The sequence below is a fragment of the Sander lucioperca genome, chromosome 23 (genome assembly GCF_008315115.2).
Source record: "Sander lucioperca isolate FBNREF2018 chromosome 23, SLUC_FBN_1.2, whole genome shotgun sequence".
NCBI classification, from domain to species: Eukaryota; Metazoa; Chordata; class Actinopteri; order Perciformes; family Percidae; genus Sander; species Sander lucioperca.
Genome location: NC_050195.1, coordinates 16,621,042 through 16,648,926, shown reverse-complemented (window position 1 = coordinate 16,648,926; position 27,885 = coordinate 16,621,042). Strand labels below are relative to the sequence as shown.

At 40.5% G+C, this 27,885-nt stretch overlaps 1 protein-coding gene across 5 annotated transcripts in view; it reads right to left on the bottom strand.

The window, feature by feature from the left end:
• Nucleotides 1-2,500: 2,500 nt before the first annotated feature.
• The window catches only part of plppr5b (phospholipid phosphatase related 5b), a 153,055-nt gene continuing 127,670 nt past the window's right edge, over nt 2,501-27,885 (bottom strand). For 4 of the 5 annotated variants that reach the window (XM_031300149.2, XM_035998235.1, XM_031300150.2 and 1 more), the window contains 3 exons: nt 17,863-18,039; nt 11,728-11,862; nt 2,501-5,445 (listed from right to left, as the gene is read on the bottom strand). In XM_031300149.2, coding sequence (XP_031156009.1) covers nt 5,416-5,445; nt 11,728-11,862; nt 17,863-18,039 — 342 coding nt within the window. In that variant the 3' untranslated portion in view covers nt 2,501-5,415. Of the gene's footprint in view, nt 5,446-11,727; nt 11,863-16,279; nt 16,344-17,862; nt 18,040-27,885 lie in introns of those variants that run through there. The other variant, XM_031300152.2, reaches the window with a different exon arrangement.

Here is a 27,885-nt window from a genome sequence, read left to right as displayed (position 1 = left end):
GTAGGGAACATAAATATCAACATAACAAACATGAATGTCACTATTCACAAAACAGAGTACAAAAAAATTGAACTATAAATTTGAACAGTAACATGAAATATACCTCATTTCAGCAAAATGACATAAAGAAGCAATAACAGCTATCTGAGGAATAAAATAGACATTTATCGTGGACACTCGCACAGTGCACAGTCATAAGAAAATAGACAGCAGTGAAATTGGAATATGACCAAAAGGATTGATCAGTTCTCTTTTCCTTTATATATATATATATATATATATATATATATATATATATATATACACTAGGATAGTGAAGTAGCTCTTGCGATGCACATATGAGCATATTTGTTTTGTTTTTTAGAGTCCTGAATATTCGGTGTAATGTTTGTTTTCAAGCAGCTGCAACATGGGTGGCCGTTTCATTAGCAATGAGAGGAGTTACAGCTTGATTTAAAGTGCTGCGCTTTGCATGGTCCTGCCTGGAGTCCTTAGTCATAAGTGCTTCAGTAATTCTTACAAAAATAGATATTTGAAGGGGCAACAGAATTAGATCTTCAACGCATTCCTCTCTCCTAATGGAAAAGAAAGCCTGACATGTTATTGCTACAAAGAAGAATGGCTTAGTACAAACGAGGGACGGGACTTTGAATTTGATACAAATATACGTGTCCATTCATCACTAGCATTCATGTTAGTTATGCATGAAACAGTTATTATAGATGAAAAATCAATCAATTGATGGACCAGATAAAGCCTCTGAACACCCACACAGGTGATTTCAGTTATTCTGCCTGATTAGACCTTTGCTCAGGTTGAAGGTGGGCCGGAGCTTAGATGGGAATTTATTAGGTCACACATCTTTTCTACCAATAAGAATGATAACGCTGTCATTGTCCTGCCCTCTCAGGTGCAACAAAGCTCACAAGAGTCTCAGGAAGATGTTAATCAATCAGTCTATACACACCCACACAGACCTGGGAAGAGGTCTAATCAGCCACAACTGAAAAGGGCCGTTGAAGGTGCATTAATTCATTTTTGGCCACTACAGGACAGAAAAAACATCAAAACAATAGTCCAATATTCTCTCTCCTTTTAGCTCTGGTTTGACCTCCACTAACTTGGGAGGGAAGTATCTGCTCCACTGATTACCAATAAGTTGCTTTGTCTGTCTGCCGATAGCTTGCCCCAGTTTCATGTATTACAATTACATTAGAAGAGCTAAGCATTGTTTTTTTTTCTAAAATATACCGACAACTTTTAAAACAATCTTTATTAGAGAGATAACATGAATTAAGGGGAGAGAGATGGGCATGCAACCAGGGACTTTGCCGTGGATGATTGGAACCTTAACCCCAAGGTTTATATATAATAGTCTATATTGACGACGATTAATTTAGGGGATTGCTCCGGTGCCGCCGGAGGTTCCTCTGGATGTCCGTTTCCTTCTTCTTTCTTTGTGTTGTAATTTTAAACTCCAGTGGATTTCTGAGGACTATGGTTAACTGTTCCTCAGATCTCTGCAGGGTAAATCCAGACAGCTAGCTAGACTATCTGTCCAATCTGAGTTTTCTGTTGCACGACTAAAACTACTTTTGAATGTACACGTTCCACCAAAACAAGTTCCTTCCTGAGGCTATTTTGCAGCGGCACCGTGGCTCCGTGCGGCGCTTAGCACTGCCCAAGACGAATTGTGATTGGTTTAAAGAAATGCCAATAAACCAGAGCATGTTTTTCTCCCCTCCAGGATGCTGTGTGGACCAGCCAGACTGGAAGAAGGTCTGGCAATGCTAGACTATATATATATATATAGTCTAGCATTGCCAGACCTTCTGCCTACACAATAGTCACAAACTAGGGTTACTAGCCAAAAATATTAATGATTGCAAGTTTAAGTAATTTGTTCAAATTCAAAGGCCAAACATGAGCAGTTTCAGCTAAAGTCCAGGTGTTTCTTTTCTGTTTTTCATATTATTGGTAAATATGTCTGTTTGCTGTGTTACCCAGAGTAACATGAAAATGTGGATAGCATGTCCAGTACAGAGATAGCCTAGCTAGATCACATCATGTATCCTTATATCTTGCACTTCACATACAAAAATAAATAGGTGCGCGATGTGACGACACACAATATTAAAAAAGAAAATTCGTAAAACGGAACAGTATTCCTCTGCGTCCAGTCTTTGTATTAAGCTAGGCTAAATGTATCCCGTACTGTAGACAGAGATAAATCTTCTTATCTTAATCTGGGGAAGACAGCCACCCAGAAGACTTACCAAAATACCAGAATGTTCCATTAAATGTTTCATAACCAACTGTTTTGTGTGACGTTGAAAAAGTCTCTGTATTGTAACAGGTCTCACCTTCTAATAGACAGCTAATAAAATAGGAATATGACTCAATTGTAAAAAAAAACATGTATCTATTAAAACAAAATGCAATATATCTATTATGATGGGATAGTAACCAATGAATAAAAGTAACTAAAAAGCGGACAAGATTGCAGTAAAGTTATTCTTTTGTGTTCAATGTTACACTGAGCTACATGACAGAGAAAAAACAATTGTGCAAACAAAAAGAAAAGTTGTAGCCCAGCTGAAGATCAAAGCTGTTCATGTCCTGATTGGCTGTGAGATGGAACTACAGTTCCCAGTGGGACGCCAGCCCAGCATGGCTCCATTTTTGTTTGAAACTGGAGTCACAGGCCATGAATAAATACTTTTTCAGAGAAAAGAGGAGCAAACATCTCAACTGTAGATTTTCTTTCATCACTGGAACCTGATTTGACATATCAGAACACATCAGAAGTGATATGGAGAAGACTAATAAATTCATACGATAGAAATCTCAGTTTTGGCCTGTGAGTCAGGCTGACCTTTGTGTTTTTTTGTAGCTTTCAAAAGAATAAAAGAAAGCAAACTGGTTGCATTCTTCTTACTGTGGCCATTCCTCATGTACAGTGTTGGATTATTACACCTGCTACCACACACCTCGTTCCTATTATTAACCACAAAAAGGGGGATAAAAACGAAAGAGAGAGGGAAGTGGTGATTGTCTGGTGCGGCTAACTAACCCTTGAGGGTTTCGTTAAAATAACGATTGTATAGTGTTTTCATTGGTTGGACCCTACTGTATATACTGTGTACTGTACACACACCTATACACTCTTGTACACACACCCTTTCTCATAGAGATGTCAGGAGCAGTAAAGGACATATGAATATAAAGACATAACGTTTTGCAGGTTTCCTAATTTGCTACTTTTACCTGAGCCCATATTTATCAAACATAATCCAAGAATCATACTTTAAGCCATACACAATTGATTAAGTAGTGCACTTCCAGAGTTGCAAGAGACCCTCGCTGCCTGGTAAACGCCTGAGTCTTTCAAAACTCCACAACCCGTCTTTATAAAGCCAGCTCATCAGCTCCTCCCAAAACAGCAGTTTCTACTGACATGGGTCTGTCCTCAAACATTTAGACTACTAAATGAGTTTAACACATCATGATTAGAATTTCCAAAGAGACAGAGGGAGTGAGGCTTCTGGTTTCCCAAAGATACAGGTACTGTAAATGTCTGCAGGTCTATGCAGATTTGTGTTTCATGGGTAACCACAGGATGCAGAGGAGCCAACATACACTCTCCCATCTCCCAAATCTCAAATCTTATGTAGACCTGAGTGTCACGCAAGCTGCCCTCCTGCCTCCGAACTGCTGTCTAAAGGCTGGTTCAAAAATGTAAAAAAAAAAAGAAGAAAACAGACAAAAAAACATGTCAACGTTTTACTCAAAATCTGAAAAAGCATTAAAGAAACGGCTTGGGTGGTGAGAGAATATTTTAAGTCAAAATACTTTTTTTGAGTTTTATCTTTCATTTAAAGGAGCAGTGTGTAGGATTTAGTGGCATCTAGTGGTGAGGTCGCAGATTGCAACTGAATACCATTCCCCTCATCCGTTCCTTTGCGAGCATGCAGAGAACCCATGGTGGCCTTCAGGTAACGTAAAAAAGCAAAAGGCCCTTTTTAGAGCCAGTTTTTGGTTTGTCCGTTCTGGGCTACTGTAGAAACATGGCAGGCTCCATGGAAGAGGACCTGCTCCCTATGTAGAAATTAATTATATTCTAAGCTAAACATAAACACAACAATTCTTAGTTTCAGGTGATTTTACACTGATGAAAACATAAATATGATTATATTCCATTTCTGCCAATACCCCCCTGAATCCTACACTCTGCCAACCTGCCATCCATTGTAGTTTTTCTTTACCTTTAGTGCTTTTTATTGCAAGACTTGTGAAAATCTACAGAAGCTGGCAGGTGTCATGTAACCTGACGAGCCAGATGTTTGTTCTTTTTAACACAGAACCATGTGAGAAGCCGTCATTGGAAAAGGGCAGGCACTTTCAAAAAATACCTGGCAGGTGATTGGATGAACCATCTGTCCGTCAAGTCCGCCATTGTTGTTTTGAACAAACAGTCGCGGCCGTCAAACACACATAAACCACGCTGTAGCTGTCAGTAGCTTCTCGCATGATCTTGTGATATCATGAGAATTCAGCTGCTGTGCAAGGTAAGACAAGACATCAAACCAGTAGCAAATCAATCTAACTACAATAAAACAGGAGTCTGGACAGGAACCATGTCCTGTCGCATGTCCTTCCCCATCTCTCTCTCCACATTTCCTGTCATGTCTCAACTGTCAAAATATCTAACAAATGCATAAAAATTGCCCAAATAAATCGCAACTCTCGCGAGAATCCAGCTGCCATGCAAGGTAAACGCACTGCTCCTTTAAGTCAAAATGTCACATTTGGTTTGATAAATATGGGCCCAGCAGTCAATGTCATATTCAGATATTCACAGCAGCCCTCTGAATGTTATAAAGATGATGTGATGACAGCAAAAACAAAACTTTAGCTACATAACAAGAGAGGGTTCTTCATCTTTCTCTGTTTGGACACTCTCACTCAACTTAACGACTTACAGCCATCTGATTGGAACAACGCTGTTTTACACAACATAACCAAACCGGAGAACATATTGGACCTTGGCAGAGTTGAGATGGTGCAGTCCAGTTCTTCTCTTGTTCTTCTAGTGTCCCACAGTGTACAACCTGTCCGCCTCGCAACAGGCTTCATTTTGGTGGCGAGATTTAAAAGGGTTCAGAATAAGTGCATAGATGGAGAAAGCAGAAGCAACCTGTCCCACTGAGTTACTGACTCTTCTTAAGTTATTTTTTTTTTCCTGGAATACAAGAAGCTGCAAATGACAACAGCGGCCTGATAAAGACAACATAGAACAACATACCGCAGACCAGACACACACAGAGAATGGGTTTAGCGCTGCACTCCGGTTAATTGGATTGGACGGTGAAGAGCGTGGACGTCCAATGGGTCTGCCACACGGCCGACTCCACGTCATGTGACCTCAGCGAAGGCGATGTGATTCTGCAGGGAGGAAAGGAAACCAATCAGGACAGAGGAAACAAGGTATTCAGGTTGGTCTGACAGGAAACTTTTATTTGGATGAATCCCTCAAAAGTAAATTTCAAGCTGCACTTGGTGAGAGTTTTCCTAGAAATTCTAGCCATCATCAGCCAAAAGAGTATAGACCATGATGTCTCCTAGAGTTCAGCCACAAATATATCTCTGAGGGAAGGCTCCAAATAACAGAATCATCTAAGGTGTTTTTTATAACAGAAAAAAAATCAGAAAACCAAAAAGGAAGAAGTTTCGAATTTGGGTGGATTAAAAGGAAAATTCTAGTGTATTTCCACTATATGCTGTATTTTCCATAAATGTGGTCATTGTGACTCTCTGTGTCATGCTAACTTTGCACATGGCACCTCTGTTGTAGAGATTCAGGGAAGCGACCTGCAGAAGTTGACCTATACAGTTAGCCATTATGGCCATCCCAGGCAGCTACTTCCTGTGTTTACTTTGGGTCGGACTCAGAGACAAGCGTTAGAAAGGATTCACGTAGAAATCATGTTTAATTTGAAAGCTGTAGGACTCACGTAGCTTTCCCAAATATACTTTGTTAGCACGAACCATGGAGTCACAATGGCTACACTATTTTAGAAATACACCACTTTACGTTCAGAACCTCTATCACTGAAAATACACCATCAGAGCACTCCAATCAAATCCAGATCCCAGCATATAGCAAAGGATTTCAAACAGAAATAGAACTAGGCCTGATTAGCATGCAAAACTGGGAAAACAATGGCAGCTTCAGCAGGGTATGGTTGTTCATGGAGACAAGAAGCTTTGATTTTCTAATCCAACCTCAGTGTGTTTGGCTGTGGAGCGAGAGAAGAAGAGGGGGGAGGGGCAAAGATGCAAGTCTGGGGAGTGCTTTTCTCGCTGCTTCCTTAAGTAGCTACAAGTTGTGCTTTTGAATTAGGGGCACGATCCCACTAGAGGCTGGTGTTGTACAAAAGAAGCATAGACTGTAAAAATGATGGACGTATAGCATCAATGACGTCACCCATTGGTTTGTGAACTGCCGTTTTGAACCCAGGAGTATGAATTTTGGCTGTCGCCATCTTGGTATTTTGGAGCCAGAAGTGACCATATTTGGAAAAAAGGGTGGAGCTGGGGAGCCTAAGCCAGTGTCATCTATGGTTAAGCTAAGCTGCACGCTAAAGAGGGAAAGTCTGCGATTTTCAACCTGCTGACGCGAGACATTAAGCAGAGTTTTGCCGGTGGGTAAACATGGACCTCCAAGGACTGGTGTTGTTCATATGCATGTACGGCATTACACAGAGCTGGTGGAAAATTGGCAGAGTTTCCCTTAAGTTACCAGCTAACGCTAGCACTAGCCAGCTAGCTTTGGTTGGCAGGGTGCTACAGCTGAACAAGACATTTTTAGGCGAGCAAAATGTTCCAATCAACAGAGGAGACAATGTCCTATTGAGACTGTCCTTCTTTTAGAATAAAATGACAACACTGGTTGTTTATTCGAACAACTTGTTTATGGTTTCTAGACAAGTGACAAGTGGTGAAGGATGGGTGCACAGTGCATATGGCATTAAGACTAGAGACTACGGTTCACAATCCTTTCCTACCAACTCGTTCTCTTTTTTTCCCCTTTATTTATTCAGGGAGGAATACATGAATGGATTGTCACCATCAATTTGAATCATGTTGATAATAGAATCACAGGAAATAGGCCCTTTAGTAAAACTTGGCATTGGGAACTCTAAAGTGTAGTACAGTAAACTTTCTGTGAGCACCCTTCATTTATTGGGTCTGTGCGGTTACTTGGTCACATCTGCAGAGAGATGAGTTATTGGTACATCAACCTACAATTTTAGATTTCATGACTGACATTGAGTGTTGTTTTAATTTTACTTCTACATCGGTTTTGACCACTATCACCCTTTTAACTTGGATTTACAAATGTCTCTTGCACAATACTGTGTGGCAGGGATCATATAATTTAAAAGAGAAATGACGCCGAGTGACTTTTTGCATGGCTGTTCCTGGTTTACAGGTTAATATGTCTCTCAGTTTCGCAGTCTGTCACGTTCTCAGTTGAGGCTGCCTGAAATGATCAACTGCCATTTAAGCCAGAGTGCAAACACCCAGCAGGTGGCAGTTTTTTCTATCTTTATGCACTTTGGAATGAGATGGAAAGGTGGCTGATTGTAGGGCACTCTTGTTTCAATGGCATATGCCAGTTAGATGAATATGCCATACGTAAATGTTGGCCATTGGTATGCTGCTGCCTTTCTGTCTAAATATTGCACCTATAAATGGTATGTCACTCATATTCCTCTGAAAAAGATACCACTTCCAACCGGCATGTACCAATAGTGTGCTAGTGTACATGTATTCTTCAGCATTCCTCTCCACCAAAGAAAACAAAATAACAAAATAGAAGAGTGGGGTTTGTTTTTTTTCTGCTTAAAGGTCCCTTCCTGCCCTGACATTTTGTTCACTGTGGCTTCTTTAGCTTTCAGGCATCTTCATGCTGAGCTATTTTTAGAGCCGGCAATTTTCCCCCATGCCTGTTGTAGCTGAGGTGAGAGTGTGAGATTTTCAGTTCTTTGTCAGACAACTGAGTGCAGGCGCTCTCAGCAGGAAGCTGCGAGTGGAATCATCAGATAGGAGCTGTGTATTTTCTACGTTCAGCATCCACATCTTGCATTATCATTTCTGAAGATGTAAAAACAGATTTCACTCAGATGCAAAAAGGATGGAGCAAACACACTTCAACCACACATGCCAAACACACTGGACAGTGTTAGGTTTGGCTTTATATGCCTTTTTTTGGTTTATGGTTTCATTGGATACAAACTGGTGTGGCCACTGTGGACCAAGATGGCTACCAGCCCAACAAATAGGTATTGGGCCAAAGTTAGTTCAGTACTGGACTATGGTGACATTACTGATTATTTTGTGTTATAGAGCAGTGTGAGGAAGAGGAGTGTAGGTTGACCCCCTCTCAGCAAGAAGACACCTGCACACTTTTCTCTATATTTTTAAAGCCTATCTAGGGAAACAGCCCATTTATGTTACATCTGTTCTGCATCTGAGAGTAGGTCTCTAACCAGGCCTTTATCCCATATTTTTTTTTTTTTAAGTATTTCGTGGGGCATTTTTATGCCTTTGTTAGAGATTTTGACAGTTAAGACATGAGCAGAGAGAGAGTTCCATTGTATTGTACACTGTTAGGAAAGTCCGTAGAAATATTGGCTAATATACTGTGTTAATATGAAGGAATTTTCTGTAATGATTTTTCACAGGTGTTTTTCTGTACTTTTTAATTACCAGAAAAGTCCATTAAAGGTACAGAGGATATACTGTAAATCTTCAGAATTTTCCATTCTTGGATTAAGAGAAATGTCCGTAAACTTAATGGAAAAGGTACTGGTAATTTTCTGCCAGGACATTATCCGATTTTTTTCTGTGATTTTTTACAGTGTAGTCAGATTGAAACTGTAAGCACAACTACAGTTGAGTACTGTAGGTTGAAGCGGGAAGCGGGTCTGTAAACTATGAGTGATCGTGTCCAGTGACGTCACAATGTTCCCTGAGCTCACCAGTTAACTCGGTGAACATGTGTTCAATATGGAATACTGCTACACTCTTTTGTCTACTTTTGTGAAATTTGCTTAACATTTAAAAAGAAAAAAACAAGTTATTGTCTTTGTCTGGCCAAGTATTTATCTCAGCTGTTAAAGTGATGAATACAATGTTCTGATTAGCAACAGAATCGATGGCTAAACTGACAAAAATATCACATAAGTTGTAATAAACCAGAATTATCCCTACATGCCCAGAAAAATGTGTTTAGATGTGAAACCACTTGCTGATATTGTGCGTATTAAATGTCTCAAGTATGCAGTACTTGACTGCATACTTTAGACATGTATGTCAATCTAATTCCGATGCAGAATAAAAAAGAAAGGCAGAGTAGAGATATGTCCAGAGATTTGGCAGAGCTCGGGTTTGTTGCCTTTTGTTTCTGAGACGCTGGAACCAGTGGAGACCCTGCAGCCAGCGCAGGAAGGCCAGGAGGCGCTCCTTAATGTAGCAAGACTCTTCATCTTCATCATCCGTCTCCTACAGCAATGTGTGTAGGTGTGTCATTAAAGTCACACACTACTACCTATGCCTTGTAGCATGGCTAATGGTTGCTATTATGCTCGAAAAGAACAAGAACTGCAAAGATGAGCAAATGCTAACATTTAGAAACATATTCACTCCAAAGAGAAATGCATTCTCTACACCAGGATTAGACCAATATGACAATTTTCTCAACATATATCGAGGCAATAATGTCTTTTTTAAAGAATTGTTAGTCATTGGCACTCCCTTGTGATAAAATGAATCACGAAGTTTGAAGTTTGGTGATGATGTGATTCATTTTACAGTAAGTGGTGTCTCAAATATGTTTCGTTTTTTTGAACGAAGGTCCAAAGGTATTTCATTTGAGATGGTGAAGTGCACCAGATTCCCACATTTGTGAAGCTGGAACTAGCATATGGTCAGTATTTTTATGTGTTAAATATTTAAAAAAATCAAACCAGGAATCTAAATGTTCACAGATTTTCAGTGATTCATTGTGCTTGCGACCACCATATGTCGATCAACTGATTGAATAATGGAACCAATTTGTTTCACACTTAATGGAAGTGCTGATACAGTGGTATGATATGACTTGCTGCCACCAGCATCATGTGTGATATACTGCTGAGTGATTGTAGCTGACACCTGTCACTTCACATTTAACTTGACTTAACCTTTCCAGGTGTGCTGCCAAATCAAATGTCAGGGCCAAGTCCAAAGTGGGTGTCAGTGGACACTTTGTTAGTCCTATGTAACCCTGTGTCTTGCAAAATAGCCATATATTCTACAAATCTGCTTTGCCAAATAAGGTTGGTATGACTCAGGCTTTGACGCCAGAGATCAGGGTATACGTGCATCGCCTCGGCGGCGAATGAATGACTCAGGTGTCGTGACGCAAGTATGGAACTTCAGTCACTTGATGATACGTCCAACGGCCATGACGAGGCCAGCGTTTCATTTCTAGGTCCCGTGTTCACATCTCCATGACAGAATATATAGTGTGGGCAGTATTATGTTTCTTATAAAACATATTTGTATATGGACAAAATGTAAACAATGCTTCACAGGTTGAATTGCCTCTTTCTTTTCACTTCATTACTCAGTGTGACATCATGCTCCTGTTAGGTGCTTTCTGTTTGGGATGCAGGGTTATTTTTTCCCTAACTAATCCATAGTGATCTTTTTCAGTTGACACAGAAGCTGTGCTACCAGTTGCTTAGTTAACCAAATGTTTGGTCCTGACAATTGAATGTACCAATTTAAGGGTTTGTTCAGGCCATTTTTCACCTTCAATCAGTTGCACCAATTTGACCGCAGAACTGTTGGTGTTTATTTGCCTCAAACTGCCAATGTACAAACCATAAATTAGCTGTAAGCTAGCCAGGCTAGCTTCTAACTGGACTTATACGCACCAGAAACTGCTCTTTCCCTCCACTCTCGCTACTTTCTCCTCTTGTCTCTGTATGTTTATGAAGCAGATTCATAAAGTCCCAGATACGCGTAAAGTTTGCGCTCACGTTGAAACATTTTCCATTGCGCAGAAACGTCTTTACATCAGTTTGTGCTGCTCCCGGTGGATGCACATCTAATCGCATCTTTCCATTGACTTTATATGCAATCATGCCGCCTCCAAAATTGTGTTTTATCTGAACAAGGAGTTGGAATTTTTAGTTCTCTCTAAGTTAACTTGAAAAAACATGTACAGCTGCATCAACCTCACCTACACTCTATTTTCACAGGACCACTCTGGACCAGGAATATGACCTGCCGACTCTGAATCTGGTCTGAAAAGCTCTGATTGGCTCAGTTTGTCCAATCGGAGAAACGGCTTTCAATAAGTGCAATGCCGGTGCAATTTGAGCCACTGAATATGGGAGCGGCCATTCAAAGGTCTGACACTCGAAGAATAACATTTGGAAGAATTCTGAATCTGTTTGTGTAACAAAACATAACTGTTTTTAAAACCGAATATTAGTAATAAAGCTACATCATTTACCATCGTCGTCAAACCATTAGTGGCCTTATGAGAGTTCAAAGAAGCATATTGGCCTAAAGCTGATGTACAGACATACAGAACAGGTACAAATACAGTCCTCCATTTCCTCCAGCATGGAAAGGTGTGTAATGTGAGAGCAGGTGTGCTGTGCTGACCTGTGAGGCGATGTACTTCTCCAGAGGACTCTCCATTCGGCCGATGTTCAACATGCCTGTGTTCGGCCGCTGCTCCGCTGGTGACTCCTCGCACAGCAGTAACTTTCCTTTGAAGTTATGCACTACACACACCACCTATAACACACACACACACACACACACACACACACATACACACACACACACACACACAGAGAAGTAGGACAGAGATGTGTGTAACTGATAGAGATTCCTGATTAAGAGAGTAACCCGAGTATGTAGGGCACATATGTGTGTATGGACTTTGTCCTGGGGGCACGACTGTAGCTATGATGGATGTGGGTGTTGCATGAGCTCCTCTAAAAAGGAGCAAAATGTGGCTTTGAGGTTCAAAATGAAATAACCAATTTCAAGTTGGCTGAGCAGAGAAGAGATTCACAGATTCTCTGAGGCCGGAGTCGTCTGAAGTCCATTGCATCCTACAGAGCAGTGCAACCTGGGAACTGTGTATGGAGGGTCATGAAGCAGCCAGCAAACTTGAGAAAAGTCATTGACCACAAACAGCCAATCAGGTTGCTTTTCAGGTGTTTTTGTTGTTGCAACAAATGCTTTAATTCATTTAGAGAAATTGTACACATTTCACCTAACAGGAAGTAAACACAAAATATAATTCTGCTAACTTAGCACCAATAAGGATCTCTCTGTGTCCTCCTTAAGGCCCCAAGCCACAGCACACACCCATCTCAGAGCAGACAGAAGTGTAGCTTTCAGTATCTGACTCGCTGATCAGGTGGAGACAAAACTCTTTGTGGTAGTAGCATCCTATTGTCAGGCAGTTTTCCAACACAAGGAGAGAAAGCTAACCGAGGCATGATGGACAAACTTCATTAAGACTTGTTTTGCTTTTCTACTGTTCCTATTGTTATACCCCAGCTGCCTGGCGTTGACAGATGCATCTGTGGTGAAGCTGCAAATGAAAGGGCAGCGCAGCTCTGCCGGTCATTTGTTTCCCTGTGTGTGTCCTCAGAGGGTGATGATGTCATCGTGTGTCAGCATTGATTTTGTCCAGTTGAGTGAGTTGAAGAAGAGCTCTACACAATTTTGTGTAGAGCTGTCATGTGCATTTGACTTGTTTAAGGAGGACTCTTACTGTTCTAAGACTCTAAAATATCAGTCATTGTTATCTACCATTGAGAGCCTTAGGTACAAATGCAAGCTCGTTGTGCTAGTGTTTGGTAGTCTAGGTCATGTACACAGGCTGGCGATTCGTGGACTTTACTTTGGGGGGCTTTCTAAAACGGGCCAAACAGTTGGCAAAGTACTGTTCAATCTCAGCAACTATAGGAAGCATGTTTATTTGGAAGAGGCAATGTTTCCTGTACCATTAGAATTGTATAATTCATAACACTGTGCTAATCTGTTTTAATCTGTTGAATCATTCAGGAAATTTGATTCCTAATGAAATTTGACTTGTAATGTGGACTCAAATAAAGAATATGAAATGTGTGTGTGTGTGTGTGTGTGTGTGTGTGTGTGTGTGTGTGTGTGCGCTACAGTATAGTGTTCCTTCCTTTGGCTAATATTACCTTTGTGTATTTGGTGTTAATTCAATTAAATTTTACTTTTTAGTATCAAATCATATCAAGAGTTAACCTCAGGACACTTTACAGATAGAGTAGGTCTAGATTACACTCTGTAATTTACAAATTCCAACAATTTTCCCAAGAGCAAGCATTTAGTGCGACAGGGGCGAGGAAAACTTCCTTTAAACAGACAGAAAACTCGGACAGACCCAGGTTCTTAGTGGTCGGGCATCTGCCGCTGTCGGTTGGGACACAGTGACACCGATACAGATATACAGAAATAGAGAATTATTATTCATAATAATTATAGCAGTTGGCATGATGAACAGTGGCAATTATAGTAACAATAAAGATAATGGAACCATGACTAGCAATAATAGTTGTAAGCCCTTTTCAGACACGAAATACGTACTTTGCTGATTTTAAACCAGCAATGTCTGATTTTTAGGCCACTTGGAGGCAGTGGGGAACACGTGGACACAACATTGACAGATCATCACCTTTAAAGTTGATATGACAAGTTGCTTATTTACATATCTGGCATAAATCCTACAGGGTTGTCATTCAGTTGTGTGTCTTCGGGATACTTTTACACGCGTTTAGTGCGTTACGTGGCTTGTGTGGACATCTGGACTGATTAAAATAGCAGCATATCTGTTCCGTCATACGAGCATGCGACAGCCTAAAACACTTTCTGTGTAGAGTTGCTGTCAGTGTAATATTCTCTCTCTTTTAACTCTAGTTTTGGTCTCCACCGGCTCCTGAGGGAAATATCTATCTCTTTAACAGCTAAATGCCCAGCTCGTCTCTAACTGTGTCTGTCTGCTGTTTGCTGCTGATCAGGGGGAGAACAGTTTGTTTTTTCTCTGTTAACAGCCGCCTGCTGCAGGAAAACGATGCCATGAGAGCGCTGAGAGTAACAGAACAGTAAAGCTGCTGGACAGCTAAACAATGAGCTGCTATAAAGCCTGGAAAGCACATTCAGCAGATTCCTCTCATTACAAAAGACAATAAAACAAGCCAGTGCCATCAAAGACAAAATATACAATAAGATAAACCTGGTAACATATAACAGACCTTCACTACACTTAATTGTTGAAGTAAGTTAAGACCCAGGAAGCACCAACCTGTATATTGACATTGTTGTGCTTTTAGCCCCCGGTTTCTAAGTGCTGGTACATTTCCTTGTGTTAATCCATCTCAGCACCTATTTTCTGTTTTTCTTTTCTAAATTAGAAGGTCCCATTTATTTGTTTAATTCCTAAAGACCTAAAACCATGATGTTATACCGTTGTACAAGCCTTTATTACTCCACATATACCAGCAGGATCTTGGCGAGATAATTTGCACATATAAAACAGCATCCCTGCAGAGCCAGGAGCTCTCTGATTGTTCTCTGTGATAATGAGAGCTATTAGTTTGAGGCAGCCATGTTAACATGAGAGGAGAGGAAACAAGGAGAGGGGATGAAAAAAAAAAGGGGAGTGAGGAGGAGAGAAGAGAGGAAACAAGTTCCCTTATTTGATAGCTTTTTGCTCCTCAATCCTCGGCTGAAACATAAGTTGTTCTGGCCCTTCTTTGTGAACGCCGTCTCAAAGCTCTTATTTCTGCCCCGAGGATGGAGGTGGGATCTCTGAGGAGCTATGAGCGAGGATGGATCTCTGAGGAGCTATGAACGAGAATACAGAAAGCAGCCTTCCTAGGAAGCTGTGCAGGTGAAAGCCGCTGCTAACTCCGCCCACACAGCTGACGAATTCACGTGACGCTACAGAGGAAAGGACGTCTCATCCATCTAAAGTTTCCTCTCCCCCCCCTGCATCTCTCCCGTATTTATTTGGTGGGACGGACTAAGCCGCGAGGGAGAGAAGCAAGTGAAGGAGCCGGGGATGCAATTTAAGGGATCTGAGATCCAGTGAAGTAGAAGGAGACAAGGAGAAGAGAGGAGGATGATGAGGAAAGAAGAGAGGAAACAAGGAGAGGAGGGAAAGTAAAAGAACGAGTGTTGTCTTTGTATTTCCCTAATGGCACTGTAGTGTTTTAACATGAATGCAGCTCAGTGTGAAGAGGCTGAGTGAGCCGTAGCACAGAGCCTCTCTTTCTAAAAAGCCCTCGAGGCACAGCAAAGAATGAAATGGCCTTTCTCTGTCCGACGCAAGAGGAAGAGAGAGGATGAGAAAAGGGGAAAAAGGCGGAGAGATTATCTTCAGCTGCTGCTAGGAAAAATGCTGTATCTGGGGCCCCCTCATCATCACTGTGTGTGTATTACGTGATAGTCTGCAGCACAGCTGTGTAGCGAAGACAAGCCATGATATAGAGTACTTCACGAAAGAACACGGGCCTTATAAAAGCATGTGTGACCATGCAGCAACACAGACTGACTGCCACTATCTTCACATCGTTGAGTTGTGTAGCCAAACTCTGCGACCCTGATAGATGATGTACATGTGAACTCCAACACAAATACTTATTTCCTCTTGCTTCTACTTTTCCTATGGTTGTTAAGCTGCTGGCAATCCTTCATATTTTTCATATTAGAAGCAGAGCAATACGTATTCATTTTACTGTTATTATCAAACAAAACTGCTACATAAATGAACTGGTCATGATCACTGTCTTACCAAACAAATAAAGCTTTTAGGGTTTAGGGGTTCCTCTCTCAATAAAATGTTGATGTGCAATTTCACATCATTATGGACCATTATTATTATTATTATCATATCTGTGCCTGAAACATCGGAGAAGCTAGAGCAGACAATGAATAAACTCAAAAAGCTAAGACAAAAGACAAAACTTGCTAAAGAAGTCCACTGGGGACAAACTACAATCATTAGATCTGAGAAAAGTCATTTGGTTAGCTTTGAAGCTCACATTGACTTTACATTCACATTGCTTAGGTGTTGCCCGGAACGGCTTGGGTGCTGCGTCTTATGACGGTAGGGAAAACCCTGACAGCAACTATTGGATGGACTGTCATCACATTTGGTGCAGAACTCCCTTAACATTCCTCTAGTGCTGCTAGCAGGTCAAAGTTTCCACTGGTCCTGTGAAACAACTCTGTACAAATGAAGCACAGACATTCATGATTCCCAGACGATGAATGAACCGACTTTGACTGACTTTTCCTTAGCGCCACCATGATTACACATTTGTTGTTTTTGAACAAAATGTCTCAACTTTTGGATGGATTGAAACAAAATTAGGCTCAAACATTAATGTTCCTCACGGGATTAATTGTAACAACTTTGATGATCCTCTGACTTTTCTTACATCATCATTAGGTCAAAATTTTAATTTGCCCAATAATAAAAACAGAAAGAGGTTAAACGGCAGCTGCAGGATATTGTTATAAACTAGAGATGTTCCGATACCAATACCAGAAAAAAAAAAAGGTTCAGTGGCGTTCACTGTTTGTGTTTGTTCATGTCTCACAAAGAGTTTAACAACAATGACAGCAATCATATCACATCCATACAGGTGTTAAAACATAATAATATATATGTATTTTTTAACATGCTGGTATCGGATCAGTAGTCGGTATCGGCCAATACACAAGTTTAGGTATCGGTATCGGGAAGCAAAAAATGGTATCGGAACATCTCTACTATAAACCAAACTGCTGGTTAAAAAAATCAGATTTAACATGCAGTGGTTATCCAGGCAAAAATAGCTGAACTGCATTGGCTAGCTTGTCAGATCTTCCCATGTTTTATTGGGAGGGAACGGTACCTGGTCAACATCAGGCTTTCAGGATCTCAAACATCTTTCTGACAGGATTACCAAACAGCAAAGCAGCAGAAGAACGGGGTAAAATTGGGCAGACACTCAAACTGACATTGCATACAAACGGGGAACAATCAGCAAATTGAAGTCAGATTATCACCTGTGTAAAACTGTGAGGAAAAGTGAAATAGCGCAGCGCAATTTTTTTTTAAATTGTGTAATTTTCTGGTTTGCAAAGTGGTGTTCTCACCATTCTTCCTCTCCTAAAACACCACAGTGCTGCAGAGACTCAGAGGCCTACAGTGTTCCAAAGCTTACTTGAAAACTGCATCAATAAGGCTATTGATTACTCATCAAAAAAGTACTTTCGTTCCTTTATCACTCAGCACAGCAGCTAAGGTAATGCGTTTCATAACTCGTTACTGTACTTGCGTTTCTGAGCCAAGATGTCGAATTACTGTATTATTGCATGTCTCATATAGTCTTCTCACTTAGAGTCAGGAAAACAGTTCAGCCATCATAGAAAACAAGTGCCCAAAAAAATTGACAAAAACGTCTGAAAAGGTGACAAAAAATAAACAGGCCAAAAGTGATTGTGAACCTAAATTGATATGCAGGCCGGATCAAAATCTGCGAGGGGCCGGATTTGGTCTGCGGGCTTTGAGAATAACACGTGTGCTATATCCCAACACTTCTGTCCACATACCGCAGCATTATGACCTGTGTGTGTGTGTGTGTGTGAGTGAGTGCATGTGTGAGTGAGAGTGTGTGTGTGTGTGTGTGTGTGTGTGTGTGTCTGTGTGAGTGAGCATGTGTGAGCATGTGTGTGTGTGTGTGTGTGAGCGAGACTCACCAGGAAAGTGGCGATGGCCGTGCCGATGATGAAGCCAGCGATGACGTCCGACCAGTGGTTGCGGTATTCAGCCACGCGGTTCAGACCGGTGAGGAAGGCCAGACACATGAACCCCAGAGACAGCATGGGCTTGGCCAGACGCGTGCCTTTGGCCTGCACCGTGCTCGTCACATACATCTGTCAGGGAAGACAGACGCAACCTTTACTGGAGATCCTCTGCATTTTTTAACATCTTGTTCATTCACTGGTTTCATTTCTTATTCAGTTAAGGGACATTGCAAACTCAGGACCCTCCTTTGTTGCAAAAGTTGGTACAGGTAAGATACTCTGGTAAGATATATATATATATATATATATATATATATATATATATATATATATATATATATATATATATATATATACATACACACACTACCAGTCAAAAGTTTGGGGTCACTTAGAAATTTCCATTCCACTCCATTATAGACAGAATACCAGCTGAGATCAGTTGCATTGCTTTTTTTTTAAACCAGGGCAGCCGTTTTCAGATTACATTATGTGCTTACATAATTACAAAAGGGTTCTTCAATGTTTTCTCAGTTAGCCTTTTAAAAGGATATCAGATTAGTAAAGAGAATGTGCCTTTGGAACATTGAATGAATGGTTGCTGATATATATATGTGTATATATATATATATATATATATATATATATACATATATATATCCCTGATGCACCTGTCTCACATTGTAAATGTGCAAAGTATTTTTCTGTACTATAATTGGTATCGCAAAAAATATCACTCAAGTCACGGTATTGGTTATCGGTACCAGTATCGAAACCCTTGGACAGTATCCAGCCCTATTAGCGTGTTACAGTAAAGTTGCATGAATGCGATGCATCCTGCAACTCTGGACTGTATTTGTTCTGTTCAGAGGTGAAGAGACTGGAGTTTGCATATCAAATGTCCCTCCCAGCCGCCTAGTGTATCTGAAACAAAAGGTTCTTTGTCAAGAGACTGGGCATGGGTCATTTACCAGTTTCAAGGCTTTACTGCGGTTTGAAGAAGTCACGGTTTCAAAACCACTAACATTTTCCGTGATACCGTTCCTGCGGTATGAGCCGTCAAGGACAGAAAGTGCAGTTTAGAAATCCCTCTCGGAAGAATACATTGTGTTCAATGGAAAAAAAGTTGTTTTATACCTAGACATTTCAAATAAATACATTTTAAAGCTGTAAATGCAATACCGCAATACCAAGAAAACCGTGATATTTTTGCTGAAGGTTATCATACCGTTAGAAACTTATACCGGCCCAGAAGAGAAAAGTCTGGTGTGTAAAGTTTGGTGTTTTAAGCCCCCAACGTCGTCTTCCAGGCATCGCTTCCTGGAAGGCACTAGGATTAGGCAATGGTTAGGGTTAGGTGCCTTGAAGTCAACGGTCGCAGCGCTGCCTTGAAGTCGAAGTTGGGGGCTTAAAACACCATCAAGCGTAAGGTTTGCACATAAAGGTACAATCTGTGATGTAACAGGTGAACAGTGCTCATTGGTTTGGCGACTGATGTAAAATGATGTTCCCAGCTCCCAGAAGCTGTGTCATTGGGTGAATGACTGCAGCAAGTAAAAACTGTTGTGTCATACTGCATGTCTCAGAGATGTTTATGAGGCTTCAATCTATTACCCCACTCAAAATATTCTCCTGATAGGGAAATGCTGAAAATCTACATTATTTTAGTTTGACTTTCAAAAATGTTCTGAAATTTCCTCCCTGTGCTCCTAATGTTTTACTGAAAACTCTGTGATGAAATGCTGGCAGACAGCTGTGACTGTGTGTAAATATGAGCAGATATGTAGAGTCTCTCCTCAGGGCATCTGTCTGTTTTCTCTCCTGTATTTAGAGAAGTGCTGGCAGATCTGCCACTGGAACTGTAGCATAAAAGAAGAAAAAATAAGGAGAAAGAGGGGGATGGAGAATAATAGATAGATAAAAAGGAGAAGAGGAACGACATAAAAATAAGAAGAGAGCGGAGGCGGCAGGGGATGATACCCAGAGGGAGAGACACAGCAAATAAGGGAGGTGAGAGGAAGAGAGGAGAGGGGAAGGAGAGAAGGGAGGAGGTAAAAGCAGAGAACAGATGAGAAAGTGGGAAGAGAGGAGAAGAAAAAGGAGGAGGAGATAAGAGTACATGATGGGAGAGGAGATTGAAAATATTTAGGCTGAGCCGATGTTGTAGGGTTGACAATTGGTGCTTTTACAAAATATTTTCTACAATGACATTTTAGATAAATAATCATCAATAATGTGGTAAACAGTTTCAAGTGAATTTATAGAGAAAAAAATAAAGATTTTTTTATCCAGCCCTAGCTGGATAAAAAAATCTTTATGTTTACATGCATGCACAAAAATGTTTACATGCATGCACAAAAATAGTGTGATGTTAAAACAAATCTGCAATTCTTCAAATATTCCCCAAAAATGTTTCACAACAGATTTCCTGAGAAAATGGAGTTAGTATGTGCTTGTTATTATCAATTTAGACAACGTAATTGTACATCACCATATCTTGATATATGATATGATCATGATATGATTCCATTGAAAGACGATAAATGATCATATTGAATTATTGCCCAGCACTAGGCTGAACACAACATGTGGGACAAAGCAAACCTGCCTGGGCTCCGGTGTCACAACAAGCTCTCATGAACGGGTTCGTAAGATATCGTACCAAAACTTATGCTCAACAATTCGTATGATATCCTACGAAATAACTGCGACCGTGACGTCACGTGACGTCTGCTCACATGACAGCTTGTTAAGTTTGGCAGACTTTACGGTTAGATTTAGCTGAGAAAGGGTAACTGTCAGCGTACTCTATATCCTTCGGGTTTCACTTCCGGGATTGCTCCGGTGCTGCAGAAAATTCCGCCGGGTGCATGTATTTTCCGTTCCCTCCGCTTTCTTTGTGTTCGAATTTTAAATTTGGTGGATTTATGAGGACTATGGTTAACTGCTCCTCAGATCTCTGCAGGGTAAATCCAGACAGCTAGCTAGACTATCTGTCCAATCTGACTTTTCTCTCGCACGGTCAGGGCCCCGGTACAGTTGGGTTTAGCCGACAAAAAGTGACTATCCTGCGGCGACGACAGTTAAAGCTATAGTGCGTAGTTTCTGTCTCCCCCATGAGGAATTCTAAGTAATGACAACCAAACTGTTGGCCCCCACCCCCCTTCACCCACGCAGTTACTTGTAGCCAAGGAGGACACGGAGGATTAAAAAAACATGATGGACTCTTCAGAAGAGGTAATTATCTTCACTCGAGCTTCTGCGCGGGAAAGTCACCGGACGCCACAATCTTCTGAACATAGTCATACTGAGGAATACAGAGAGAGTTGTGTGGAGCTGATAGTCTTAATTAGCTTTGTAGCTACTCATTTGGCAATGGCTTGGGGACGTTTATTAATATAAAAAAGTTACACACTAAAGCTTTAAGTTTAGGCACCAATCTGGTTAGAAACCAGATTGTGGTTTGGGTTAAAACACTGGTCCCCTTAAGTAGTACTCCTGGGACATGAACACCTGTTTCCTGAGTGAAAGTCTTGTATTCTCTCCTTAACTTCTTCCAGGACATGAACTCCGTTCCCCCAGCTTGAAAGCCCTGTGTTTTAGGAGCCAAACATCCCCCCCGACCTCCTCCCTACGAGGATCTTCACGCTCTTGTACAGCAGCAGTCAATGTGCTGCTGACAATAATAAATATGTGGAATACACACCAATTACAGTGCGTTACTTTTCCTGGCGATATGTACGAATGGTTCATGAGAACAGCCTGGAAAAAACGTAACAGAGAGAGTCAAATGGAGGGATAGACCCTGCAGCATCATCCCTTCCTCCTCTCCTCTCCATCTGGGCCTCAGATGAAGTGCTGTAAATAATGCATCATTATCATAAGGCCTGCTCACTAATCTCTAAGGTTACAGCACACCGTAAAAATCACTTGATTATTTATCACTGCCATTAGAAAAAGCTGTCATTTTCTACTGAGGTCTGCTTAAGATATATCACAGGAAACATTTCTAATAAACGCATTGTTAAAGGTGACCAGATAACACTTCAGAGCATGCATTACGGTATATGTATAAAGCTGTCCAAAAATGTTTTCCTTCTTTGTTGTTAAAAACGTAAAAAAGGTGTTTCCATACATTTTCACACTGAATCGCACAACATTCAAGCTAACATTTGCGAACATAGTTTGGATCGTGCTGTCTACCTACAAATGGTTAGTATTGCTTATGTGCCAGCTGATAGCGACATATAATCAGACAATGACACTATCAAAACATCGTTATGATGATGCAGATGCACTTTATGGCATTTCTTAGATTTTTGGTATCTAAAATAGCTGTTATATTTTGCTCGTAAATTAAATTTAAAAAGTCTGTCGTCTCCTCGTTCGTCCACTTTTATCTGTCTTTGTTGACACCCACCATGTCTGCAAAGAAAGCGGAAATAAGTGCCGCAAATTACCTAAAATTTCTTCTTCTTGGTTTTATGGCCAGTTCAACTATAAAATTACCTAAAACCTAATTGCAATTCATTATTTATTTGGCAAATAACGTATCCATCAGCGTTTATCACATAAGCCATTTACCGATTAGAGAAAATCCGATGAGTTCGAACGTACAAACTTTGTGTCAATATTCATGAAATTCAATCAAATTTTACTGTTTCCGTAAGGCATTTTTCATTTCATATTACTCAATTTGCATGAAAACGTGTGGATGGAAACATGGCTAGTGAGCCACACTGCTGCACTGGCTGACATAAACACACACTGTCCCACACACACCGTCCTGCTGCCACAAATACTTACTAGAGCACCAAATGTGGATTCATCCGCTGCTGAAAAAAGTTCCCAACAAAGTCACTATTTTCCTCCTGTTTGAGAAACGTTTTTGATACTATATATTTGTGAGATTCACGTCCTCAGTAGGACTTGGAGCTGAGAACCACACACAGGAAGGACAAAGTATTGATGGACAGAGTAGAGAGTATTAAGACATTGTTGGTTTGGGTCTTTTCATGAGATTTAAGAATAACAACAGGCTTATCATTTAACTTTCACTTTTTTAATGTTTAGTTAAAGTAAGTGAATGAAACTTACATTTGAACAAATCATTTAGACTTGTTTTGTTTTTAATATTTCTTTTTTAAGATTTTAAACTTTTAGGGTCCCAAAAAACCTCTTCAAAAGTTGACTTTTGTGTTGATGCTATGCTCAGCATTGGTTTGTGCTAATATTGAGATCATACAATAAAGCCAGTACTGTCAAACTCACTCATGTATGGGCTTTTAACCCTTGTGTTCCCGCTGACCATGAACATCCAGGTCAAAATTGGAGAGAAAAAATTGGCGCTTTTTTCGATGTTTTTGGCGCTTTTTTTAAAACGTTTTTTTAAAACTTTTTTCAATGCTTTTTAAATTAATGGTCAATAATCCTAATTTAAATGACATTATACCTCATTTTTGGGTTTAAAAAAAGCAGAAACTATACATTATTTGGACTTTTGGTTAAGATCAGATGATGTTAAGTGAATCACAGACTGGTTTATGTCAAAGTTTAGTCAGGAGACTGTTTTAAAACCATTTACATTTTTTTCAAATGCTATAAAATTGAATAAAAGACCCCAAATTCAGGAAGTAATCATTCATTTTACCTGCGAAGAATGTTGTATGGCTTCCATACAACGTACATCCATACATCCAATTTACTTCGGGCAATTCGGTTGAAAGAAACCCATATTTCTATAATAAAAAACTTGGTCAAAAACACAAGGGTTAATGTTAATGTGCCATTGATGGTGGATGGAGGAGAGGAGTATGTAGCTCTGCAGGTGGACCTGATGCACCAGAACATTTACATACAATCCTTTACAATAAAAGTAATTTTTCTATAAATAAGTATATTTTGTTTAAACTGATGTAGACCTGTGAGTCAGCATGACTCGTCTGATTTCTCGCCAGATACAAAGCATACTCAGACAGAGCATCGTTGTTCACACTTCCAAAATCTGAACACCTTCTCATAAGAAGGCTTTGTGTTTTGACAATGTGTTTTCTTTAAAAAAAAAACAATGTGATACATGCATGTTAATAACCAATATGGCATCAGTTTAGTGCCATGATATTAATCTTAGAGAAGATGGAGAAAGGAGCATCTGAGAGGGAAAAACAGACAAATATAGACCAGAGGAAATATTTCTGTTTGGCTCTAATCACTAATCTGTTGTGTTGAGGCAGCAGACTGCCTCAGAGGGCCTAATTGCATTTTTTTATTAGAGCGTGCAATCTCATCCAAGGCCAGATCAAATGTTTCCATTTCTCGCTCTGCAATTAATTTATTCTTCATCTCTTTTGATAATTCAGGACTTAAATATATTGTGTTTTTCCTCTTGCACACAGTAGTCTGAGGGAGCATTATGTAAGGTTCTACATAATTTAGTTCCTCTCCAATAACAGGTTAATACAGATCCCCTATTTACATTTTCACAAGTCTTCAGTAGTCAGCACATCCTGCTCAAAGGTCACAGTCGCTGTAGTAACGGCAACACATTCTCTCTCCCATCACATCAAAAAGTGACGCTTGGTCAGGTGCCTTTGGCGTTTCTGCTGACGCTAAAAGTCTCCCTTAGCGTCATATTTAGACGCGCTTGGTCGGGACTCTTGGCATCACTTTTTGACGCCCTGGGTCGGGACGTATGTTTAACTGACATGCGGCACAATAACGGGACAGTTAGGTTCAGTAACAGATGGTTGGTGGGGTTACAAAATGTACGTTTCAGTGACACACGGGACAAGAACGGCACATGAACCCCGTTCTCCGGAGTGAAAGTCCTGCGTTGTTTGACCCATCCACCAGCCCAAACAATGTCCTTTTGTGGATGTTCGGTCTTTCCTACTACTCTCTACTGTTTTCTCTCTTAATACTATGTCATCTTACAGCGCTGTGGTCGAGCTGCTGCTCTGCCCGGTGCGTTCCGTACAGATGCTAAAGAGGGATTTTTGCTATCTGATGCTGAGAGACACTGACCAAGAGTCAGTATCTCTTGGTTAGTCTCGGTCTGCATTTCTGTAAACTGTTGTTTGTGGGACTAATAGATACTGTGGGAGTAATGAATACCGGGGGACACATGGATATGGGGCGGGATCAGAAAGAATATATTATCATAAAATATAGGTGGAGGCTGTGACAATCATGGCAGATCACATTTGTTAATTTCAAATTCCCATTAACATTAAGTAACATTAGACCGCTGGGATGCTGAAGCATTGCTGTTATGCTACTGTGATAAGCTAGTTCTGCTTTACATAGACACATTGCACAGTTTTCCTTTTGTTTCAGCTTGAAATTATCCAAAACTTCCGACACTTTGTCTTTTCTCTGCGCTGTTCTTCCTCACCTCTCACAATTCTTTTCTCTCTTCCTCCATTTTGCCGTATTCTTTACATCACCATTACACAGCCCATAGGCGCCTTGTGTGACAGTAATAATCATCCGTGCAAAACACAGTGGGCTGTATATGGTTACATGGATCAAAGGAAGCTCAATTATCGCAAAATCCATTTTTAGTAATCAAATTCCTCGAGGAATCGTTTCAGCCCAATTCTTAACGTACAAATCAGTTACAGTAACTGTGTAATTGTGGCTTGACAGCATCACTCCAGTTAGAGAGTGCAGGTGGGACAGATACTGTAGCTGCTGCCTTCAGATGGCTGTACAGAGAGTCACCAGAACCAGAATCAGAAAAAGGCTTTATTGCCACAATAAGTTACACTTGTGTGGAATTTGAACTAGTGAATGGTGCAAAGAGAAACAAATATATACATACAAAATAACTTAAGTTGCAGAGCAAAGGAAAAAGGCATTAATACAACTGTATTTTCTGTGTGATCACATCAGCTGGTTGGAAAATGTAGAATAAAAGTGGAAAGACAAGCAAAACGTGACTAAAGGGGTGTGTGTGATTTTTAGAAGGGCTTTAGCGGGAGTGTGTGCTTTTAGAGCGGCTTTTATGATTTCACCAAATAAAGTGACCAAAATATTATGGAGCATCAGTGAGCTGAGCTGCCAACCTGCGGCAGACCCCCACCAGTCACATCCCATCACTCATTATTGGCACCAGATAGCAGTTTGCTGCTGGATTGGCGTCTCCACACCTTGTACCGTACCGCCCCTCCCACATGGGCACACGCCCAGTCATGAAGACACAAAACCGCCGCATGTGAGGAAGTCACCTCGTGAGGCCCAGGAAAATACCAGTTTGAAATATAATGAAATATATTTATTCTAAATATGCTGCCCAAGTGATGTAACTTCCTGTTTCCTGTGGCCTCCAATATATCTCTGTTGACATGAGCTGTATTTTGTTTTTGTTTAATATATATATATATATATATATATATATATATACTGCCCAAATGAACAGTTATCACTACCATCCTTACTTATTACTGCTGCTCCTGCTTTAGTAATATTCTCAATGTGAGCAATTCGGTCCAGTTCAGAGGGTGATGATGTCATCACGTGTCAGCATTGATTTTGTCCAGTTGAGTGAGTTGAAGAAGAGCTCTACACTATTTTTCTGTGTGTGTGTGTGTGTGTGTGTGTATCTTTGTGTATATGTGTGTATTTTTGTGTTTATGTGTGTATATCTGTGTGTTTAGGTGTGTGTGTGTGTGTGTGTGTGTGTGTGCGTGTGTGTATCTTTGTGTATATGTGCGTATTTTTATGTTTATGTGTGTGTGTATATCTGTGTGTTTAGGTGTCTGTGTGTGTGTGTGTGTGTGTGTGTGTGTGTGTATCTTTGTGTATATGTGTGTATTTTTGTGTTTATGTGTGTGTGTGTATATCTGTGTGTTTAGGTATGTGTGTGTGTGTGTGTGTGTGTGTGTGTGTGTGTGTGTGTGTGTGTGTGTGTGCGCAAATTATGTGAGTTGACGTTTGTCACTCTGTGATGATTCTCTCTTGGATATACTGCACACTTGTAGTTTTGTTTTACAACATATCCGTGCATTTCCCTGCTCTGCTGCCATGATTCACGTTACACTGACAACTGTAATCAGGTTGGACCGGTTGTGTGTGTGTGTGTGTGTGTGCGTATGTGTGTCTGTCTTTCACCGGGTCAAGAGCATTTCTCCCTGTGAGCCTTGTATGAGCTGTCACATACCATCAATTTTCTACTTTTCTACTCTACAGATAACGTTTCTCCGTTGGACGTCATCTGACCTGAGCCTCCTCAGGTCAGAGCTGATTTCTCTAAACAGCCTTTGCAGGCGTTTCAGAGCTGCATGCACACTCTAACCTATTTCCCATTTAATGTCAGACATTAGCAGCTGTTGGCATGCTCACTACATCAGAGGCTTGTCAGCTAAATGGAGAGAGCGAAATGAAAAATTCAACCTGGGGAGACGAGGCAGAGCAGCTTGATGCTGTTTCCAGACATCAATCTCTCCGTCTTGCCAAGTTGAAATGGTGTCCTGTGGTATTACTGTGGGGGGGGGGGGGGCAGCGCAAGCTGCTGTGGTAATACATCAGGCCGATTCAAAGGGGAATTACAAAGATATATCAGACTCTGGGCTCTTGTCAGTTAGTTTTATGACACAGATCTTGTAGAGGTCAACCAGATATTAACCTTTTATTTTGAATGGTATCAGATCCAGTCAGAGTGGTCCAACTCTAAAATAATGGATACAATGTATTTTTCCTGATACCATATTTATTGTAGTTTAATACTTCCTTAGCTGTTACAAGGAAATCTTTAACCAAACCTGACTTGAAGCATTAGACACTCTGAACCAGAGGTGGAAAGAGGTAAAAACATATTCCACTAAAGTAAAAGTACTTGGATGAACTTTTACTGAAGTACAAGTAAAATTACTTGTAAAAAAAGTCTACTCAAGTAAAAGTAAAAACTGCTCATTTAAAATGTACTCAGAGTAAACGTTACTTAGTTACTTTTTATTGTAGCCTACAAAGCCTTAG